The sequence below is a fragment of the Sphaeramia orbicularis genome, chromosome 19 (assembly GCF_902148855.1).
Source record: "Sphaeramia orbicularis chromosome 19, fSphaOr1.1, whole genome shotgun sequence".
NCBI lineage: Eukaryota > Metazoa > Chordata > Actinopteri > Kurtiformes > Apogonidae > Sphaeramia > Sphaeramia orbicularis.
The window spans coordinates 34,379,307-34,401,313 of record NC_043975.1 but is presented as its reverse complement, the minus strand read 5'-3'; the positions used below and the strand labels follow the sequence as shown (position 1 = coordinate 34,401,313).

Here is a 22,007-nt window from a genome sequence, read left to right as displayed (position 1 = left end):
AGTGAGGATTTTATTTTCCTTGGTCAGGATATGTACAGTCAGTCCAGCTTGGATTTACAATTTATATTGAACAAACAATAACTCAAACTATGAATTATGAAAGAGCTGCAGCATCTTAAACTGGCCACAATGAACATTTGACAGATAAACAGTACCATAGTGTTTACGTTTCAGCTTCAGAGTTTGTCATGTCTTTTATGGATTGTGTCTCTCTAAACCACAGGTGTCAAACATGCGGCCAAATCCGGCCCACCAAAGGGTCCAGTCCGGCCCTTGGGATGAATTTGTGAAATGGAAAAATTACACTGAAGATATTAACCATCAATGGTGTCAAAATCATTTCAATTCAGGTTCCACATACAGACACATATAATCTCAAGTGGGTCAATCCAGTAAAATACTATTGTAGTGACCGATAAATAATGACAACTGCAAATTTTCTCATTGTTTTAGTGTAAAAAAAAAAAGTAAAATTACATGAAAATGTTTACATCGACAAACTTTCCTCTTTCAAAAAATGTGAATAACTTGAAAAAATATGAACAATCCAAAATGTCTTAAGAGAAGTAAGTGCAATTTTACCAATATTCTGCCTGTTAGTAAATATTTTGTGTTTTTGTAATTGTAAAGTAAGTTGTAATGCACATGTGTAAATGATAAGGCATGAGGCAGAATACTGTTAAACTTGCACCTGTTTTTCTTCAGACATTTCAAGTTGTCCATGTTATTCAGATTTTTAAGGAAACTTTATAGATGTAAACATTGACATATTTTAATTTTACTTTTGTCACTGTTATTATTTTAGTGGTCCAGCCCACTTGAGATCTTATTAGGGTGAATGTGACCCCTGAACTAAAATGAGTTTAACACCCTTGCTCTAAACTCACCATGTATTTTTCATTTGTAAGTTTTTTTTTTTTTTTTTTTTAATCAGTTACTAGAATTTCAGGCAACCCCATTGGAATTCCAGGTGACCCCACATGGGGTCCTGACCCCCAGGTTAAAAAACACAGCATTAGGGCAGTACTAGCATTATATTTTGTTATGCTTTTTCCAGGACTTTGTTCTGACCAAAAATTGCAAGGAGGAGGATCGCAGTCAGATTTGACTTGTTTACTCCCTGACTTGCTCTGTCCAAGGATTCATAGCAGTGGAACAGTACAGGAAGTACCCTAGCCGGACCAACAAACCCTGCCTTTGTCATGTACTCAAAGCAACCGCCAAAACACAACTGTGCAACACATGACAGTTATTACTGTTAATTAAGTTGTGGAGCCATTGCTGCCTTCCAGAACAAATCAGGGTAAAATGTTGTTTGGTTCTAGTCTTGTCCCCTCTAAGCACATCTGATTTGTGTCATGTCCTCATTTATTATGTCCCTTTGGTATTCCTGCTATAGCACAGAAATGATCTGTTATTTACCACCAATTTTCCTCTAGATGAGCAAGTGGCCTAGAGAATAGGATAAAGATGCTGATTATTGTTTTGGATGATCAATATAGAGAAATCTACCCACATCTCTTTTTCAGATGTGATGCAGTATCAGTTATCTGTATGATACCAACTGTCAGTTCATTTAACATAACATAGCTGAGGTGCATCCAGGTGGCTTCTGACGTGTATTTAGAACTACTTGAACTGATCTATTTGGCACAAAAGTGTGTTGGCAAGAAGAGATCGGCTAGGTCACATGAGGCAAGCAACGCATTCTAATCCATGGGAACATGATATTATTCTGTTGTTTAGAAATTCCATTTGAGTGTGCAGTGTGAAAGATTCAGATCAAACTGAGAGATGCTTGTCCAGTACAGTCAGACAGTGTATGCCTATGCATGTCATGTGTTTATGGATGTGTGCACGCATCCGTATACTATGTGTGAGTGAGAGAGGAACAGATGGGATTAAAGCCTGTAAGCCTTTAGGTCCTTACGGAGGTTTACACTCATCAAATCCTTCTGCATCAGTATAGTAACAAACCCAACTCCATCTACCAGATCCCTCCTACTCCATTCTATGTCACTTAAACGCACACATGCACACACCTGTTTGCTGATGCACTTAGGTGTATTTATACGTGTATATGCACACAGACATATTCTGTCCGTGACACATTTTTTTAATAATGGACAGTATTTTACATTCTTATTTCATTGCCAAATTATGTGCATGGATTAGAACAGCAATATTCTGTCTGAAACCATTAAATTATTACAAGAACATACGCTGGAGTTGGACAGACAACAAAATTAAATACATCTAGCTCAGTGAGATTGAAGAATATATATGACCTCAACATAATATTAAATCTGTTAATGTTTCAGTGAAATTAATAATGAAGCTGCTGGATAGGAAATACTGGGAGGTTACTTTATCTGCCATAGATACAGTGAAAGTGAAATAGTTTGGCAGTTACACATTCTTACATTAAAGTTTTGTTTAACCCATAAAGACCCAAACATCCACTTGAGACCAAAATCATTTACTGATATAAAAAGTTAAATAATTGTTGATCCATATAAATTAGTGGTGTAAAATACAGTTTGTTATCTTTTCATGGTCATCAAATATGATCCATTCAGAGGCTCCGTAGTTACCGTGGAGACACTGTCATCTTCTGCAACATTGATTTACCAGTAAAACCCATGGAGTTGGATCAATGACAGTGGATGGACACACTTTGTTTTTGTCCAGTTAATGATAGATTTGCTGAAAAAGTAACTTTTTCTTGAATTTTGTCTCTTTTTGATGTAATAATCCTCAACTTTAATTTGAGCTTTTATGGACATCCATCATGATCAGGAAATTCAATATAGGAAAATACCTGATTTTCACTGAAGAATGCAAAATACTGAGCATAATAGTAGAATAAATGGTGATAAATCACTTAAGAAAAGTTAAAAATAGAGAAAAAAATCCTTTGAGAAGTGCCACAAAAGTAGCACTGCATGGGTCTTTATGGGTTAAGACAAGAACAATGAAGCAACAGCCACTCAGCATGATATGTGAGATTCACTGACTTTAAGAAATGGGCAGCTTAAAAAAGCAAGAGATTAACCAATACAGGGTTCCTGCGGGGTCTTAAAAAGTCTTAAACATCTTTGAAATTTCAAATCTGCATTTAATACCTTAAAAAAGTCTTTGAAAGGTCTTAAATTTGATATGGTAGGTCTTAAGTTATGTTGCCATAAACTTGTTCACTGTATTGCGTTTAAATGCGTCTGGGAAATGTCCAAGCTGCAAAGAAAGTAACATTAGTCCTACTCAGCTCCAACCTGACAATTTATGTTGAAATTAGGAAACAATTATCGCTAACTTGGTCAGATCACAGAACATTCAGCCCAACACAGTCATATATTTTTGCTAGTAGTAGGCTGTGAAATGGGCATTAAATTCTGTTCTAAGTAGTATAAAAAGGTCTTAAAACATCTTAAATTTAAGTTGTTGAAACCTGTAGGAACCCTACAATAATAATAACACAATTCTTAGTTAAATTTTAGCATTTGGTAATACGAATCCCATTTCCTTCAATGTGTGGCAGTAATGTCGTACACCAGCTGGTCATGACATCCTCAGGTGTATACCTCACCTGACCTACAGAAGCTGATGCTGCACGGTGCAATCCACTTAATCTTGTCACTTGTTGTGAAGGTTAAAAGTGGCATATGGACTTCAGGCTAACACTGGCCTTTTTTGCCTGCACTTCCACCTTGTAAAATCACTACAAAAAAACTGAACATGAAAATCTGGATTAAAGACACATATTGTTAGCCTCATAACTTAATTGCCTGTCATATTTTTGGCCAAATTGTGATATCTATATAAAATAAAATGAATCAACAGTGTTAGGAAAGTAAAGTTACACAGATATCACAATTTGGCCAAAAATATGACTTAAAATAAATAAATAAATACAAAAAATAAATATGACCATAAAGACCCAAACATAAGCTACCAAAACCATCTGCTGATATAAATGGTTTAATCGCCATTGATCCACTAATTTCTGTAAATAATTGGTGTAAAATGCAGTTTCTCATCTTTTCATGGTCATCAGATATGACCCATTTAGACGTTCAGAGGCTCCATAGTGAACGTGGAAACACCGTCATCTTCTACAACACTGATTCACCAGTAAAACCCATGGAGTTGGATCAGTGACAGTGGATGGAGACCCTTGATTTATGTTCCATTAATGATCGATTTAGCTGAAAAAGTCACTTTTTCTTCCATTTTCTCTATTTTTGATATAATAATCCTCAACTTTACTCTGAGCTTTTATGAACATCTCCATGATTAGTAAATTAAATGTAAGACAATACCGGATTTCACTGAAAATAACTCAGAATATAGAAATGTCACACTGGGTCCTTATAAGTCAATTATCAATTATCAGTCAATCAAATTTTATTTATATAGTGCCAAATCATAACAAAAGTTATCTCATGACACAACATATAATATCACATAGTAACATATAATATCATGAGACACTATATGTAAATATATGTAATACAGCATATTATGCTGTGAGGCTAATGATATGTGACCTAATCTCTGTTTCTGTCTACAACACATGTCCTTAATGAGTTACGTGAGGTGGAGGCTGTTGACATGTTGTATAGCTCAGTGATCTATACTCCTAATTACTGTCCCATGCTCTTTCACATGATCACCCTCTTCTTGTAAAATCATTTTTTGTTTCACTTGTCTTTTTATTTTCAGTCCTTTCTCTCCCAGAGTTTCTCAACAAAATCTAGCCATGCTCTCTTTGTGATAACAGTAATGACAATAATTCTGCTTTATACTTTAATATAATGAGAACCAATGTGTTTTGGTAAATTATTCATAGTCAGTGTATTGGAAGTTTTTCATTACCTTGATCTTAATATGCAAATACACAAACTTTCTTTGAACATGAGCGCCCATAATTGGCTATTTGTCAGTGCTGTGGCAAATGCATTTGATTGTATATTAGCTGATATAAATGCACAATACTGTGATACTTTTTTCCTGTACTTCTTCTGCCTTCACAGAACAACTTAGCCTTTTGGCGCCCTCCTCAGGTACACGGTGGATTCTCAGGGTCAACTTAATTGGATCCCATTATGCCTGGTAGAGCCAAAGAGGCTACTGAGGGCTTTTTGTGTCATCAGGTAAAAATAGAACATTAGGATTTTCTGCCTTGTTGTCATAATTAGTGCTTTTATAATTCTGCATATTTTTTAAGTAAGTGGTCTGATGATGTAATCAAAATGATGGAGGAATTTACACTTTATGTACAGTATAGTTATAACTTGATATGGTTGTCTCTTGCTCATTTTATTAAGTATGATTGAATTATCTTATGGATGCTGTTACAGCTTTGACAGGATTTAATATTTATGAAGTTTACACGATTTTCTAATGTCTTTTGTTGTATTTCAAGTCATTAGATGTGTAATTTGTTTCATTTCTATTGTATCATTCAGTGCCAAATATTTGCACTATTTAAGTAATTTAAATTAGCCCCTTGGTATCAATTCACAAATAAGGCTTAAGTCTAGCCGACAAGACTGAAAGAAACTGTGTCACCCAATAGCGTGGGTCCCATTGTATCTGTGAAAGGCCTGAGCAGCACTCTGGGTATTGTTTTCTTTAAAGGGGAGTCGGGTTACCCTGACAACCGCATGACGCCTACCCATAGGCCCTAAGACGGAGAAAAGACATGGTCAGAGAAGGAGGGAGAAAGAACGAAAAGAGACAAAAAAGGAGGCAAGGCTCTTCCCAACCCCAAATTTATTTCCTTTTTTGTAGTTTGTGTATTCTGAAAAACAGGCCTAATGGTTGCCAGTGGGTTGGAACGAAGAGCCAAGGAGGTGAGGATGTGTGTGTGTGTGTGTGCGTTCCTTCTGTGTGTGTGTTTTTTTTTGATGTGTTAGCTCTTCTCATATACTGAACTGTTACGACAGCTCGGTGACAGGAGTTTAGTGAAGTGTGTGTGTCACAGACATAGAGAGATCACAGCCTGAATAGACTTCCATGGCCAATTGTGTGGGAGATAGAGTTACTTTTAACATTATTATGTGGAAAGACTTGATTCATTTAACTCAATTTGAAATGTAACCCACACTTGCAAATTCCAGACACAAGAATATATTGTAGTGTTAAAGTCAAAATGTAACTTTAAGCCCATTTTCTGATCTCTGCACTATCCTTGTTTTGACAGTGAGATCCAACATCCTGTAAACAGAGGGTCATGCGTCTTATGTTACGGCCACGCAGGTAAGATCAAAACCTGCACCAAGTGTCTTTACAGTGCAGTACTTTACTCTGTACTTTCAACCAAATACTTTACATGTTGTGGCGAGTGCTCTGACAACTTTGATGAAATGAGGACAAACAGAACAGAATGGAAATAATTTGTCTAGATCTGAGTCTGGAGTGTTAAAGGCGCCAGGAGAGCCTTAACACTGTTTGTGCATGTTCTGGGCCTGGGGTACGCCGTGTTTCTTTGGGTAAGGTTTGGTGGGTTTACTGGCCTGATGAAAGCAACAGTGCGGCAATTGCTCTCTGTGCCCCAGTTAAAATGACGCTGGGAGCCCATGTGAGCAGTGGCACATCAAGATAACCGTTTTGACACACCAGGGTCTTTTCTCAAACTTGTGGAATAATTTAGTTCTTCACAGTCTCTCAGTGTTCTTGGTGAAAGGCTGAGTCAGACTGGAGGTTTTTATTACACTATGCCTGCTCTAAAAATCACATCAGTAAAGTCAAAAGAAGATTTTACATACCATACGTATCACATAAATTATTAAAAAGTGACTTTTTATGTCTAAAACCCCCGAACACATGCCAAGCAAATGAAACAATCACAGATCTGAAGTTGTTTACTCAGTTTCTCCTCTTCACGTTGGGGGAAAAAACATATGCACAGGCAGTTTATGGACGAAATGATTCTAAAATGATTCATGAATCTTTGAAACCATTTACCCTTACTGCCAATGCATTTAGAAACTGTAGCCAGTGTATTTACATCCATTCACTTGGCCAGACTAGACACCAAATTGAATGCATGTTCTCTGATTTACATTCAATTTGTAATTTTCAGAGGTATGAATCATGAATAATGGATCCAACGTACGCACTTTGAGTATGCATAAATAGAAAAGCACTACATAAATCTATTCCATTTTTATTGTTGTTATTATTATCTATGAACATTACTGTCTATGCATGTTTAGAAAAAACTATAACTTCCCTCATTATTTGCACTGATTTAATCTTCATGTCAAACGTTTATTACAAGTTACATATCTGCACATAGAAACAGCCTGAGAGTGATTTATATTTTCATAGATGGGGCTTTATGTGCTTCATTCAAATGGTGGTTTGTGTGTAATGTACTGATGCAAAATACATTTTTAAAAGGAGTTTTACCAGTTTTACAGGAATTGTTTACTTTTGCAAGAGTATATGGAGAATGTGTCATGTTTTGCTGGTTTGGAGTAAGTTTTTTCATGATTTTTTCAGGGCTGTCAAAATTAATGCATTAATGTGGATTAATCCATCATTATGATTAATCTGATTAAAAATTTTAACACAATTAACCCATCTGCAGCGGTGAATGACTGAACGTATCTGCCAATGCATTTCGGTCAGTTTGTCCAAGTAGAGTTACCGTCACACATGCACAAATGGGCAGTTGATCCAGTAGTGACAGGCAGCAGAACCAACCCATAAAGATGGAAGACGCTAAACAGCACGTTGGCCCTCTGGATGGAAATATGAGGACAAAAAAACCCAAGACAAAACAGTTGTTTCAAGTTGTTTTGTTGAAACTGTTGAAGGTGTTTAATAAGCACATCAAGTGCATATTTACAGGGTGGGGAAGCAAAATTTACAATATTTTGAGGCAGGGATTGAAAGACAGTGTATGACCAATTAGTTTATTGAAAGTCATGGGAATTTATTTGCCACAAGAAAATTTACATAATAGAAAATGTTTTTTTTTCTGTGTCCTCCTTCTTTCTCAATAACTGCCTTCACACGCTTCCTGAAACTTGCACGAGTGTTCCTCAAATATTTGGGTGACAACTTCTCCCATTCTTCTTTAATAGTATCTTCCAGACTTTCTCATAATAGTTTTGCTCATAGTCATTCTCTTCTTTACATTATAAACAGTCTTTATGGACACTCCAACTATTTTTGAAATCTCCTTTGGTGTGACAAGTGCATTCAGCAAATCACACACTCTAACGTTTGCTTTCCTGATTACTCATATGGGCAAAAGTTTCTGAAAAGGTATGGATAATAGTGTTAGTATGATTATGACATCAATATATGTTTGGTTTCAAAACAATTGACGTAGTGCCTGCTGTGAAAAAACAACTAAATGTTCATTGTAAATTTTGCTTCCCCACCCTGTAGTCCCTTTGTTCTTGGGTCTGTTTACTCATGCAAAATTAAACATGATTAATATAGATTAGAAATGAATATTTAATCATGACTGATTGAAATTAATCCACAGCAACCCTGTGATTAATCTGATTAAAAATTTTAATTGTTTGACAGCACTAGAAAAAAGTAATGCATTCTAAGATGTGGTATATATTTTTTTAGTAATCTTTTTATTAGGACATATTTTCAGTATACAGGGTTATTCAACAAGAAAGAACCGAATTCATGACGCATTGCTTCAGTTCTCAACCATTGTCATGGAATGAATCACTGACCATTTGAAAGAGGAGTTTTGAGTTTTCTAAGTTTTAAATGGCTGCCTTAAACATCAAATAACAACAGCGATCAACTCACTGGAATGTGATATGCTGATACGCGTCTGGGAGGAATTCTCTTATTGCATTGATGTTGCCCGTGCTGCAGGTGGTAGCCACATTGAACGCTTGTAAGACAGGAAATAAAAGTTGATTGTGAGTAGAATACTTGTGACTTGGCTGGAATTTTCTATTGCTTTTCCTTATTAAAAATCGGTTCATTCTTTTTGAATAACCCTGTACGTATCCTCTCAGCACAGGTATAGGCATGTCCAATTTTCCAGTTTTCCAAAAACCAACTAACAACAAACAAAATCTTAAACTTAAAAAAAATAAAAAGAAAAAAAAAGAGAAAAGTAGTACCCCCCCCCCCAATCCCCCACCCACATTGGTCCGTATTCACTTAATTATGAGCGTTATAGCTATTCTATTCTGTAATGTTTTCTATAGATGTTTTATTAAAGTAAGAAAGGAAAAGCTTCCATGTAATTGATCATCTGAGAGAAAATTTCATCTTTTCCAGTTTCAAGAAAGACATTACGGTCATTTTTCCAGGTGTGTTCTGCTGGAGGTTTAGGCAACTTCCAAAGAATTAGAACACATCTACAGGCAATCAAAGAAGCAAATGCTAATAAAGCTATGGTATATTAACAGTTTTCTCTGTGTATTGCGTCCTCTAGTGGCTGCTTGATGCTGTGTCTGTGCCTGTCGGTGTTGACCCTGCTGCTTCAGAGCCTTTGGATACCACTGGAAACCACAGGGGATGAACCTACGGGAAGGTCACCTGAGAACCAAGGTACATCGAACACACCACACACACTGTTTATTCAAGTGAATCTTTATTAAACAGCTCAATTCTTCTGAAACTTACATATTGTTATTGTGTTGAGTGTTAGCCAACGTCATAGAAATAACATTTTGGGACATATTACAATGAGTCAAATGTGATCTGATGTTGGGATACTAAGTACTGATCAGGTCAATTTGACTTAAGCGTTAAATATTTCATAATCTACCGTGTGTCCAGAGGATAAGCCTGGACCTGACTACCTTCCCAGTGTTAGATGAAGCTCTGTACACAAACCGTGGTAGGTCCTTCCATGTGTCTGACAGTTGTGGGTTTGTGGCCAACTTATACCCCTGTTCTCTTCAGTATTCTGGTTAAACAGTTTTCCTAAATGAGGATATTTCACAGGGTAGTTGACAAGCTTGTTTGGGCTTTCTTCCTGGTTTGGGAGGAAGAAACAAATGTTGTCAACAGCCTCCTTCAGAATATTCTTTTCTGTAAAGTCAGCACTCTTTCTTTGGTGTTCGATGAATAAATTAACATATTCTGATGCTGTGCTTCTCCCAGACTGCCTGATCCATGAACCAGCTTTAAAAAAACATTTAGGAAACTAACTCAGCAAACACCGCCTGCTGTTTGAAGAGGTTTATAAGGGCTACAGTTATTGTTCTGTAGTGCTTTTGTGAATTTGGTTTCCATTAGACTGCTGCTGACAAATGAGACTTTATATTGTATGAGCTATAAAAACATAAACCCAATGCGCAATCAGCAAATACATGATACATTTGAGTTATTTTGGGTGTTTCTTTCTTGTTGTTCAGATTACATTGTCATCTCAATTACACAAGGGATCGCTTAGGCATAGCTTTTTTGTAAAAAAGCTATTTTCTTATGTAGTTAAAAATAAATAAATGGGTGCTTCTATGAAACTGGGTACATTTTGATATCTGCCAGCTTTTTAGACCCAATAATAAAAGAGAAATGTAGACATATTTACCCCCAGTATGTACCTAATGATGACCTCAGATAAATGCAAAAAAATTATGCTCTTACTCCGAGCCATCCAAAAATTAATGAATTTTTTATCAAATATTTGAGCCAAAAATAGGACCAAAATTGGGACAGGAAAAGCTACCTAGGTGTCAGTGCATTTGATCTGGAAAACATGGCTGTAAATCGTCTTATATTGTGCTATAAATAAAGACGCTGTGTTAAATTTAATGATCCTAGTGGTTTTTCTAATCCAGACACGTAGGTTTTTCATTGTTTTCTCATTCCAGGTTTTGTATGTAACCCATCGTGTCCACTTGTGTTACATGCAAAACCTGCCCAGTTAAACACATAAAAATTGCGAATGATTTTGCAACAGCGGTCATTTTTGTGAAACCCTCTGCCTTGCATAATTAGTTCAATTCCTAATATGTACCTGTGAGAGAATAAAGAGATATTCAAAAAAATAGTATTGCGTAATTTTTGTGTCCTTTTGACCGTGTAACATGCAGATTTTTGTATTAAATATAATGTAAAATAATATAAAAATATGTTTCAGCTGAAAAATAGTTTTTCTTTTATCTCAGTAAGTATTTATTTTAAAAATAGACCCAAAGTGCTTCTAAACTTGCCTCATAACATTAGTCTACATCTGGTTTGAATTTTTAGTCCCCATGTCCTGTTTTTAGGGACCAGTTTCATAGAAGCATCCAAATAGAAAAAGACATGTTTAAGAAAAGACAGAACAACATTTTACAAAGTGAGGAAAACCTAGACCGTGTAATTACAGATGAGTCGGTCTCTAAATGTAATCAAGGACGATGACTTTTATCTAAACACGCCCGTCTAATCCCCCTCAAATTTGACAAAATTTGTTGTAGAAGACAAAAGAAATCACCCGGATGCGTCTCAGCAACAGACCAACAATTGCCTTGTGCCTTGAGAGACCCACCACAAGTTGTGTACACATCGCCACTCAACAACAACGGTTGTGCTGGAAAATATACCACATGTGGGAAGCTGTTGACCAGTGCACAGTTAATCCAGTTGGAATACATCATCAAAAGCTTTATTTTCTCCATCTGAAAGGACACAGAGTCCTTTTCCTCTTCATAAGACCCAACATGCATGCACAAAACCACACACAGACATAAAACTAATATAATGAGCGTATGTTCTGTACCTTTACAAGCATTTCTCACGACAACTGGTGTGCAGTTGTCAGAGGAATACTACCTCTTTTCTCTGTCTCTTCAGTCTGTCATCGTCTCTGTTCCCCCCAGGGCTCATAAACTCTGATAGGCGGACAGTCAGCTGAGCAAACACACATGGAATGACATCATTGAATTTATGTACATGTTACACTACCGAAAAGTTATTCTTACTTCTGAAATCAGCTGTAAAATCCACATTCAACTTAAAAAATGAAAACCACATTGGCCTTTAACTACCTTCTAGCAAAAAAAATATTGATGGAGCAGCGTCTAAATGCTTACAATTTTTCTTTTTTAGTTCAAAATACAAGGTGACACAAAAAAACGGGAACTTTTTAACAATCCAATAAAACCAAGAGTGATGGAAGAAAAATATTTTATTCATAGTAATTGAAACCTTAAAACATGCCATTTAAGAAACAATGATGGAATTTTCATTTTTTAAAAATTACTTCCTGTAGATGGCGTCCTCCTGTACGAATGCATTCTTGAAATCTGCTGTTGAGATTCCTCATTGACCGCTGCAACATCTCAGCTGGGATACTGTGAATTTCATCCTGAATTCTCTGTTTTAACTCATCCAGAGTTCTTGGTCGAGTCGTGTACACTTTACTCTTGAGAGAAGAAAAAATCACAAACGGACAAATCTGGCGATCTAGGGGGCCAGGGAACGTTACCAAATCTTGAGATCATATGGTTACCGAACAATTCTCGCACAGCCACCAATGGTTACTAAAATGGGGGTGTGTTAACTTGCTCTAGGTCACTGTCTCGCAGTGCTGCCACTTGCTCATGTCTGCCAATACGCACTTCAAAAATTCCCGTTTTTTTGGGTCACCCTGTAATTTTTAAAAACTGAAAATTCCATCATTGTTTCTTAAATGGCATGTTTTAAGGTTTCAATTACTATGAATAAAATATTCTTCTTCCATCACTCTTGGTTTTATTGGATTGTTAAAAAGTTCCCATTTTTTTGTGTCACCCTGTATAAGGACACTGAACAAAAATATAAATGCACCACTTTTGTTTTTGCTCCCATTTTTCATGAGCTGAACTCAAAGATCTAAAACTTTTTCTATGTACACAAAAGGCCTATTTCTCTCAAATATTGTTCATAAATTTGTCTAAATCTGTGTTAGTGAGCACTTCTCCTTTGTCCTTTGCTGAGATAATCCATCCACCTCACAGGTGTGGCATATCAAGATGCTGATTAGACAGCAGGATTATTGCACAGGTGTGACTTAGGCTGGCCACAATAAAAGGCCACTCTAAAATGTGCACTTTTACTGTATTGGGTGGTCCAGGGGGGTCAGAAAACCAGTCAGTATTTGGTGTGACCACCATTTTCCTTGCACAGTCTTCTTCATGAATTCTCTGAAACAGCTTTGGAGATGGTTTATGGTAGAGAAATGAACATTCAATTCACAGGCAAAAGCTCTGCTGGAGATTCCTGAAGTCAGCATGCCAATTGCATATTCCCTCAAAACTTGTAACATCTGTGGTATTGTGCTGTGTGGTAAAACTGCACATTTTGGAGTGGCCTTTTATTGTGGCCAGCCTAAGGCACACCTGTGCAAAAATCATGCTGTCTAATCAGCATCTTGATATGCCACACCTGTGAGGTGGATGGATTATCTCAGCAAAGAAGAAGTGTTCACTAACACAAATTTAGACAGATTTGTGAACAATATTTGAGAGAAATAAACCTTGTGTGTACACAGAAAAAGTTTTAGATCTTTGAGTTCAGCTCATGAAAAATGGGAGCAAAAACAAAAGTGGTGCGTTTATATTTTTGTTGAGTGTAAAATCGACTGAAGCCTCATGTGGACTTTAGAGAAATGCATCTTAATTTAAAATTTGGGATAACTGAAGCCATGGATAAGGTCTCTATGAGTCTATCAGGCTATAATATCTGTCAATCAAAAACTGGGTGAGGTCAAGGGCTTGGACAGCCCACTAGTTTATGAGTCATGACTTTTGAACCAGAAAAGTTTAAGACAAATATTACACATAATTGGAAAGGTCTAAATGCCATCTTAAACATACTCAAAGGGCAACATTTATTACCTCCGCTGACTCTGAGGGCATTTCAATTTAACATTGAAAATCCCAAAAACGACACATTTTTCATCATAACTCACCAAGCTTAAATTTTTTCTGCTGTTTGGAACAACCTTGAAACTGTTTAATTTAATCAGAAATAGTCGATCCACACATGCACACCATTTGGGGTGCTTGGCAGAGGTTTGCGTTCTCTGAACACTTGGTTTCAAATATTTTTAAAATGAAAAATATCAAAAACTACTGCGTCAGAGATGGACAAAAAGTTAATGTTTATTTTTTGCAAGAATTATAAAGTTCTCAAAAGTGAAGTTCCTATGACATTTTCATCCTAAAACATATTCAGTGTATACCTTAAACCCTCTATTTTACAACTTAATAATTGGTTAGAGGAAAAAAAATTTCATTATACCAAAATAGCAAGAGTTTTGACACATTGCAGCGTCACGGATGGACAACAAAAGTAAACATCAAATTAGACTATTTTATGTCAATTATCAATATCAATTTTTTATTTTTTTTTTTACAATATTTACAATATTTACAATATACAAATAAAATTGCCATTATATTCAAATATAGTTTGCATAGATATATGCATTTATTAATTTTAAACACTGTGTTTAGAATATGACATTAATAATGTAATAGTCAAATATCGATGTATTTGGAATAAATTTAGTTTATTTATGAGAGTTTATAAAATGAACCCAGAATGACAGCAGAAAACTTTATCACTTTCCAAACATTCACACTCATAAAACTCCTCACATTTTTTTTTTTTTTTCACAAAATTTTTCTCATTTCAAAATGCATTTTCCTGAAAATATAAGTAATTACCTACCCAAAAATATAGGTTTAGTGTAGATTATTGTAATTTAATTGTTTTGACCAGATGTTAACCTTCCCTTGACTTCACCCTACTACTGCATTTTGGTTGACAGATATTATTGGTCATTAGTGTTTCTAACTGTAATAAACCAGACCTGGAAAATGTGATTAGGTGGTGTTATCCTCTGAGTAATATACAGAAAACATGCACGAACGTAATCACTGCTTCATTTGTAGCAGAACAAGTCAGACCGAAACATGATCTCCCCTGCTGTTTTATGACACACGGACCATGGACCTATAATAGTTAACTGTACTAAATATGTGTATAATGTTTGTCGTTGTTGCCCATATGTGACCTGGAGGTTGGTGTTTACTCTGTGTTACAGGACATGGCTTTCGTAGACTGGCTCTTCGGTTGGAGGCTTTGAATACTCAGGTGCACAGGTTAAGTAAAGAGAAAGCTTTCACTCAGCTGACCAGAGATGACCTCAGTATGCTGCTACAGAGGTACGAAACAACACTACTGGAGTAATGTATAGAGAATGGTGTTGGAATCTTTGTATCTTACATGCATATATGTATATTACTGTATATGTCAGTATTTGCTTATCTGTGCATACAAAACAGTGTACAGCATGTAGTTTTAGGTAGCTATTTAGTCAGCCAATCAGTTAGATAGTTAATTCAAACTTGTAGGAAGAAGGAAAACTCAAAAACTAAATGTACAAGAAAGAAAGAAAGAAAGAAAGAAAGAAAGAAAGAAAGAAAGAAAGAAAGAAAGAAAGAAAGAAAGAAAGAAAGAAAGAAGAAAGAAAGAAAGAAAGAAAGAAAGTACAATTATAACATAAATAGAAATAAATACAGTCTTTCAACAAACTCAAAAAGGAGTGGGAAGAAGCAAGAATTATTTCATCCTACCCCTTCTCCATTAAATATTCATCTATATTATAAATGGCCAGTGGCCTCTGTGTGTGTGTGTGTGTGTGTCTCAGAAATCACACTAAATCCGAAAAGAGCTGACTGCTGCAGTTTGGAATACATAATTATTTTTGGCCAAGGAAGACAGTAATGAAAATGGCAAGTTAATAGGATGAATATTTTGGGAGATATTGTTAATTTTGGAATACAGTAGCTTTACAATCAATATTGCTATGCCCAGAACGATTTGGCAGTGACTGCTGGACAAATGTGGTACAGCATGCACAAATACACAACAGCATAAAAACTACCACATCTAGAACGCCTGGATCTCCACAGATCAACACACTAGCAGATATTCATTATAGATTTATAAACATACATGCATATCTAAATATATATGCATACCTGTACTCACACACATACATTTACGCATACACACATACATACGTGCATACATACATACATACATACATACATATATACATACACACATACATACATACATACATATATACATACATACACACATGCATACATACATATATACATACACACATACATACATACATACATACATACATACACACACATACATACATACATACTTACATACACACACATATACATACACACATGCATACATACATACATACATACATACATACATACATACATACATACATACATACACACACACACACACACACATACATACGTGCATACATACATACATACATACATACATACATACATACATACACACACATACACACATACACACATACATACATACACACACACACATACATACATACATACATGCATACATACATACATACATACATACATACATACATACATACATGTGTATATATGCATATATACACACATAAATAAACTTACCAAAACAGTAATAAACCCCCCATGACACCTAAAGACCTCCACCTCTATATTCAGTGTATGTTTATTCATGCATGTACATCATTTTAGCTCCACACTCTTTACATAGATCTCTGCTTGTTTCCTAGTTTTAGACAGGATCAGCAGGGTTTGGCCCGCTTGGTTGAACGGGAGATGAAGAGAGTGTCCCAGAGGCTCGACCAACTCAGTCATCAACAACACCAACAAAATCAGGCCGACACCCCTCAGCCACACAATGACCACAGACCACACACAGGTGAGATTTCTACTTCACCATGCTTTGATTGACTTGTATTAACTACTTCCAGGGAAATTGTTTTTTTTTTTTTTTTACCTTCTTAGTATTTTTTTGAGTCATCTACAATAAGGGAATACAGAATGGCATTAAACTTATTGAAATCATGTAACATATTTGGGAAAATCATATGAGGCAGGTGACATTAACCCATAAAGACCCAAACAGTCACTGGTGACCAAAAGCATCTACTGATCTAAAATGTTTAATAACTTCTGAACCACTCAACCTATTAACATGCTGAAATAATTCAGGTAAAATGCAGTTAGTCATCTTTTCATGGTCATCAGATATGACCCATTTGGACGTTCAGAGGCTCCATGGTGACCAATAAATCTCATGGAGTTTAATCATTGACAGTGGATGGAGACACTTGTTTTATGTTCAGTTAATGATATTTTCACTGAAAAAGTCATTTTTTCTTCAGTTTTCTCTGTTTCTGATATAATAACCCTCAACTTTAATAGGACCTTTTATGAACATCTACACAATCAGGATATTAAATACAGGAAAATACCTGATTTTCACTGAAAAAAACATAATGTAAAAGGGAGAGGGAGATAAATATATATTATTAATATTTTATGGGGAAGTGGTGGTATTAAATAAAATACATTTCTTCCTACCCCTTTGCAGGCATGTAGGCTAAATGAAACTATTGTGCTGTTCTTCTGTCTAAGATTGTCTTGATTGCTGATTTTTGTATTATTTATTTATTTATGTTTTTACTTATTCACATATTTGCAAAATTTCATTGCATGTTCAGAATAAATAACTAAAATAAAAAAATAAATAAAAATACAGTGGATAATATTGTAATAAATGGTGTTAAATCACCTCAGAAAAGTTAAATATAGAGGAAAAACATTTATTTGGAATTGCTACAAATGTAGCACTGGCCACTGGTAACCAAAACCATTTATTGATCTAAAATGTTTAATAACTTGTGACCCACTAAACTTATCAGTACTTTGAAATAATTCAGGTAAAGTACAGTTTATCATCTTTTCATGATCATCAGATGTGACCTATTTGGATGTTCAGAGGCTCTGTAGTGAACGTGGAAACACCGTCACTGATTCACCAGTAAAACCTATGGAGTTTGATAAATGACACTGCTTGGAGACACTTGTTTTATGTTCAGTTAATGATATATTTTGCTTAAAAAGTCAATTTTTCTTCAGTTTTCTTTGTTTCTGATATAATAACCCTCAACTTTAATCTGGGCTTTTATGAACATCTACATGATCTGTAAATGAAACATAGGAAAATACCTGATTAACACTGAAAAAAATGCAACATAAAGAGGGTAATATTACAATCAATGGTGATAAATCACTTCAGAAAGGTTAAATAGAGACAAAAATTTATTTTGGAACTGGCATAGAAGTACTACTCGGTCTTTATGGGTTAAGTTCATGCTCATGACGGCAAACATTGATGAGCATGAGGTTTTCTATCTTTCTTTCACTTTATAGTGTGTGAGTGACCAAATATATACATAAAACCCAAATTTATTTTAGGCGATACAGAGAAAAAAATCAGTTTCATTTAGAAGTGAATTGTCTGAATGTTGCCCAACTATAACATGATGTGTGTATAATTGTGTTAAATATGAATCTTGCCTACTTTAGCGTTAATTTACCTTACATTTATACTACAAGAAAGTCATTGTCCGAGGTAAAACACAGATTTTACGGTTTGTTCCAGTTATAACATGCTAAAACATTGTGGCTACACCAAATAAATACACTCTCCCCACCATGCATGTTGCCAGCTTCAATAATTGGCGTGTTGCATGATTTTCTGTGGTTGCCTGCAGTGGTAGCGTGATACTTCAGGCCAAATGCACGGTTCATAGCCTCAATAGAGGTTAACCACACAGTGAAATTAACAAGCTGTGATAATGGAGGGTGTGAAGGGGGGGGTTAAAGGGCAGTGAGTGCAGGTGGTTATGGGGGATGAAGTCCTTGAATAGAAGTTTAACAAGTCCCACAGAGCCAAAGGGTGATCAACTTGGGAGGAAAAGTTTTACATCTACACAACGACCCTCTCGAGAGGTGTCAGGTGAGAGTCGGGTTACTCACCCCGGCTGGCACGCGAGGGGTCGTGCGAGTGTACGTGAAGTGGGTGCACACTCATAGTCCCCCCCCCAAACAAAAAGGGGATTTGTGAAGCTTGGGACACACAGACACCACACCATTCATATACAAGGATACACATTTGTGGACATGAACACAAATGCCACCCGCATGCACACAAATACACACTTCCCCATCACCGTGTTCCTCTCACATTACCTCACACCCATAAAGCACAGTTGAATTACCCAGGAGTCCTTTCACCAACTTGTCCACTCATACTCCTGTTTTTGCAGAGGGTGCACTTTTTTCTCTTTTTTCCGTCTCTCAAGCGTATCACTGTTTTCAGGCCTTCACACCTCAGCTATGCCAGTAGGTTTTCTTATCTTTTTTTTTCACTCGTTTCCTTTTTACTAGGTTGTTTTACACAGTTAAGGACTGTATACTTTGGCAAGGGCTACCATTGTAAAAGAGAATGTTTGGTAGGAGGCAGGTGGGTCAGGTGTGTGTGAGTGTATTCAGTATATATACGTGTGTGTTCATTCCAGTTGATTGACGTTGGCTAAAGATGGTGGGGGGGCTTACGGGAAAGGGCCTCTGAGAACACACTGCCTGTACTCTAATGCCTCTTACATGCATGGCAGCACTATATGTCGTGCTGATGGCTGCTTTTCATTGTGCACCTTTCAGTCGAGAGGTTGTATATCAAAGTTATTATCCACTGTTCTTCATTACCCACACTGAGTTAACTCAACAATGCACTTTCTGTTACCAAAACTGGGATTACAGAGAGAGAAATTCAAATTGGGCACATGTGAAAACACTTTTTGACGGCTGATACCTTGCCTGCAGGGCCCGCCGAGAAGTGTGAGGTGCCCATGGATCCTGAATATCCGGTGTGTGCCGAGAAAGTGGAGGTGAGAAAGTGCAAATGTATGTGGAGTATGCACTGGATTACCCTCTTAATGCTTCCCTTGATCAAGTTTTGAGTTCACTTTTCTTTATACATATGAATTTGAGGTTATGTTAAAATTGTGAAGTAGTTGTTTCATGAATCCACTCTAAAAAGTTAAGGGGTTTGTTACTGACTTTTGCCCTTGCATTCATGAAAGTCAGTGCAGAACTTTTTGTATAATTAAGCACAATAATAGGTGGTAGACAAGTATGAAGAAAAAAATCACATACACAATGAACAGAAGTTAATGAACAGATAATGTTAAACAGAGCAGGTTAAGATAATAGGGGATAGTGGGGAAAACAGTAAGCAAGAAAAAGTATGATATGAAGAAACATGCAAGCATCTTCTTATCACAATAAATTTATGTTTTGACAACTAGTGTACATTATAGACCAGGGGTGTCAAAAAATTACTTGAAAAATTTTTTATTATAATATGAAAATGCCTATATCCTCAAAGTTTCCCTAAATATTTGAATAACATGAACAAACTGAAATGTTTTAAGAAAAGTAAGTGCAATTTTAACATTATTCTGCCTCAGTCTATCATTTACACATGTGCAATACAACTTACATTACAATTACAAATGCACCAAATATTTAGTAACAGGTAGAATATTGTTAGAATCGCACTTACTTCTCTTAAGACATTTCAGGTTCATATTTGAACAGGTTATTCACATTTTTTGTTAAAGGATAGTTTTTGAATATGAACATTTCCATGTAATGTTACTTTTTTACACTAAAACAAAGAGAAAATTTGCGTCTTTCATTATTTATAGGTTATTATGATAGTATTTTACAACTCTGACCCACTTGAGATTGTGTACGTGTCTGTATGTGAAACCTGAATTAAAATTATTTTGATACCATTGATTGTTGACCCTTTATAGTTCACTCATAGAAATACTCTTAAATGTAAACCTCGGTGTGTTGCTGGAGGACATAAAAAGTCTTTATTATTTTTGAGAAATTTTTCAAAAATTTGTTATCGTCATGTAGAAAATCAAGGCCAATGAAATTACTGTATTTGGTTCCTTGCCCATATGTAGCAAAAAAAAACAAAAACCAAGAAATATACATAAAAAATACAAGAAAAACACATGTAATATAAAGGAACATGTATTTTGGAGCATCACTTTTAGAACATTAGACCAACATCAGTGCTGATCCAGACCCCTGTCCACATCCACATTATCCCTTTGAACATCTTTCCTTACATTAGTACCATTACTTCATGGTACCTAACACAGCAGGTACACTCACTGTTCATGCAGAGTGGACCTTACAGACCCTGTAGACCACATTGGACCTGAGATTGTTGACTCACGGTCCTCACTGGAACTGTTGGTGTCACTGTCTTGTAATGTGTGTGGAAATGAGTAAAAATAGTCATTTGCCTGATAAAAGGTTGGTATCTTAAGTGTGATTTTTGCGAATTTCACAAATTTATCCCATGAGCTGGTTTTGACCATGTGTTTGACACCTGCATTATAGACAAAGCAGTTTGTTAACTGATAATCAGTAAGAAAAATGCACTGTTGTTTTCGGCTTTGCTTTAACCCCAGCCTGCCTCTATCTTTCAGTTTCTTCGAGTCCACTGGCAGTCAGATCCCTGCTACACCTTTTATGGGGTGGATGGTACCACCTGTTCTATACTGAGTTACCTGAGCCAAATAGAAGACTTCTGTCCACCCCGACCCGGCAGGAACCGCTCTGCACTGGTGTGGCATCAGAAACTGAAGTCTCACACAGAGAGAGTACGTACAAACCAAGTGTATGCCTGTGTGTGTTTCTGTACCATGAGTGTTCTATAAAACTGATTCTACACATCGATACATATATTTAGGCGGAGATACGTACAAGTCTAACTCCACTCTATGAGACGATCAACAACAACAGTGGTCCAGCTATGAAATTTATCCGATCCAGAGTGGAGAGGATGTCTGAAAGGTGGATACAGGCAGGTCAGAGGATGAGGCAGAACAGCAACAAGACAGTCTCCAACCAGATGAGGGTAAAACCACCAGGTCCAGTCTTTTACAACTCACTAGTTATTTCCTCCTTTAAAACTAATACTCCATAATAACCCCCATATCACACCATGTACATGTGCAACCACAATGTAAATAATGTAAATTTGTAAATACCATTCAAATTTTAATTTTAAGAATGTTTAAATTCTAATTCTCTATT

At 36.1% G+C, this 22,007-nt stretch overlaps 1 protein-coding gene across 1 annotated transcript in view; it reads left to right on the top strand.

Moving 5' to 3' along the window:
* Positions 1-5,018: 5,018 nt before the first annotated feature.
* The window catches only part of LOC115410080 (alpha-1,6-mannosylglycoprotein 6-beta-N-acetylglucosaminyltransferase B-like), a 31,835-nt gene continuing 14,846 nt past the window's right edge, over positions 5,019-22,007 (top strand). Inside the window, exons 1-9 of the mRNA XM_030121508.1 lie at positions 5,019-5,153; positions 5,641-5,855; positions 6,206-6,261; positions 9,431-9,546; positions 15,023-15,143; positions 16,586-16,734; positions 19,707-19,771; positions 21,398-21,571; positions 21,661-21,828. Coding sequence (XP_029977368.1) covers positions 6,236-6,261; positions 9,431-9,546; positions 15,023-15,143; positions 16,586-16,734; positions 19,707-19,771; positions 21,398-21,571; positions 21,661-21,828 — 819 coding nt within the window. The 5' untranslated portion in view covers positions 5,019-5,153; positions 5,641-5,855; positions 6,206-6,235. The remainder of the gene's footprint in view (positions 5,154-5,640; positions 5,856-6,205; positions 6,262-9,430; positions 9,547-15,022; positions 15,144-16,585; positions 16,735-19,706; positions 19,772-21,397; positions 21,572-21,660; positions 21,829-22,007) is intronic.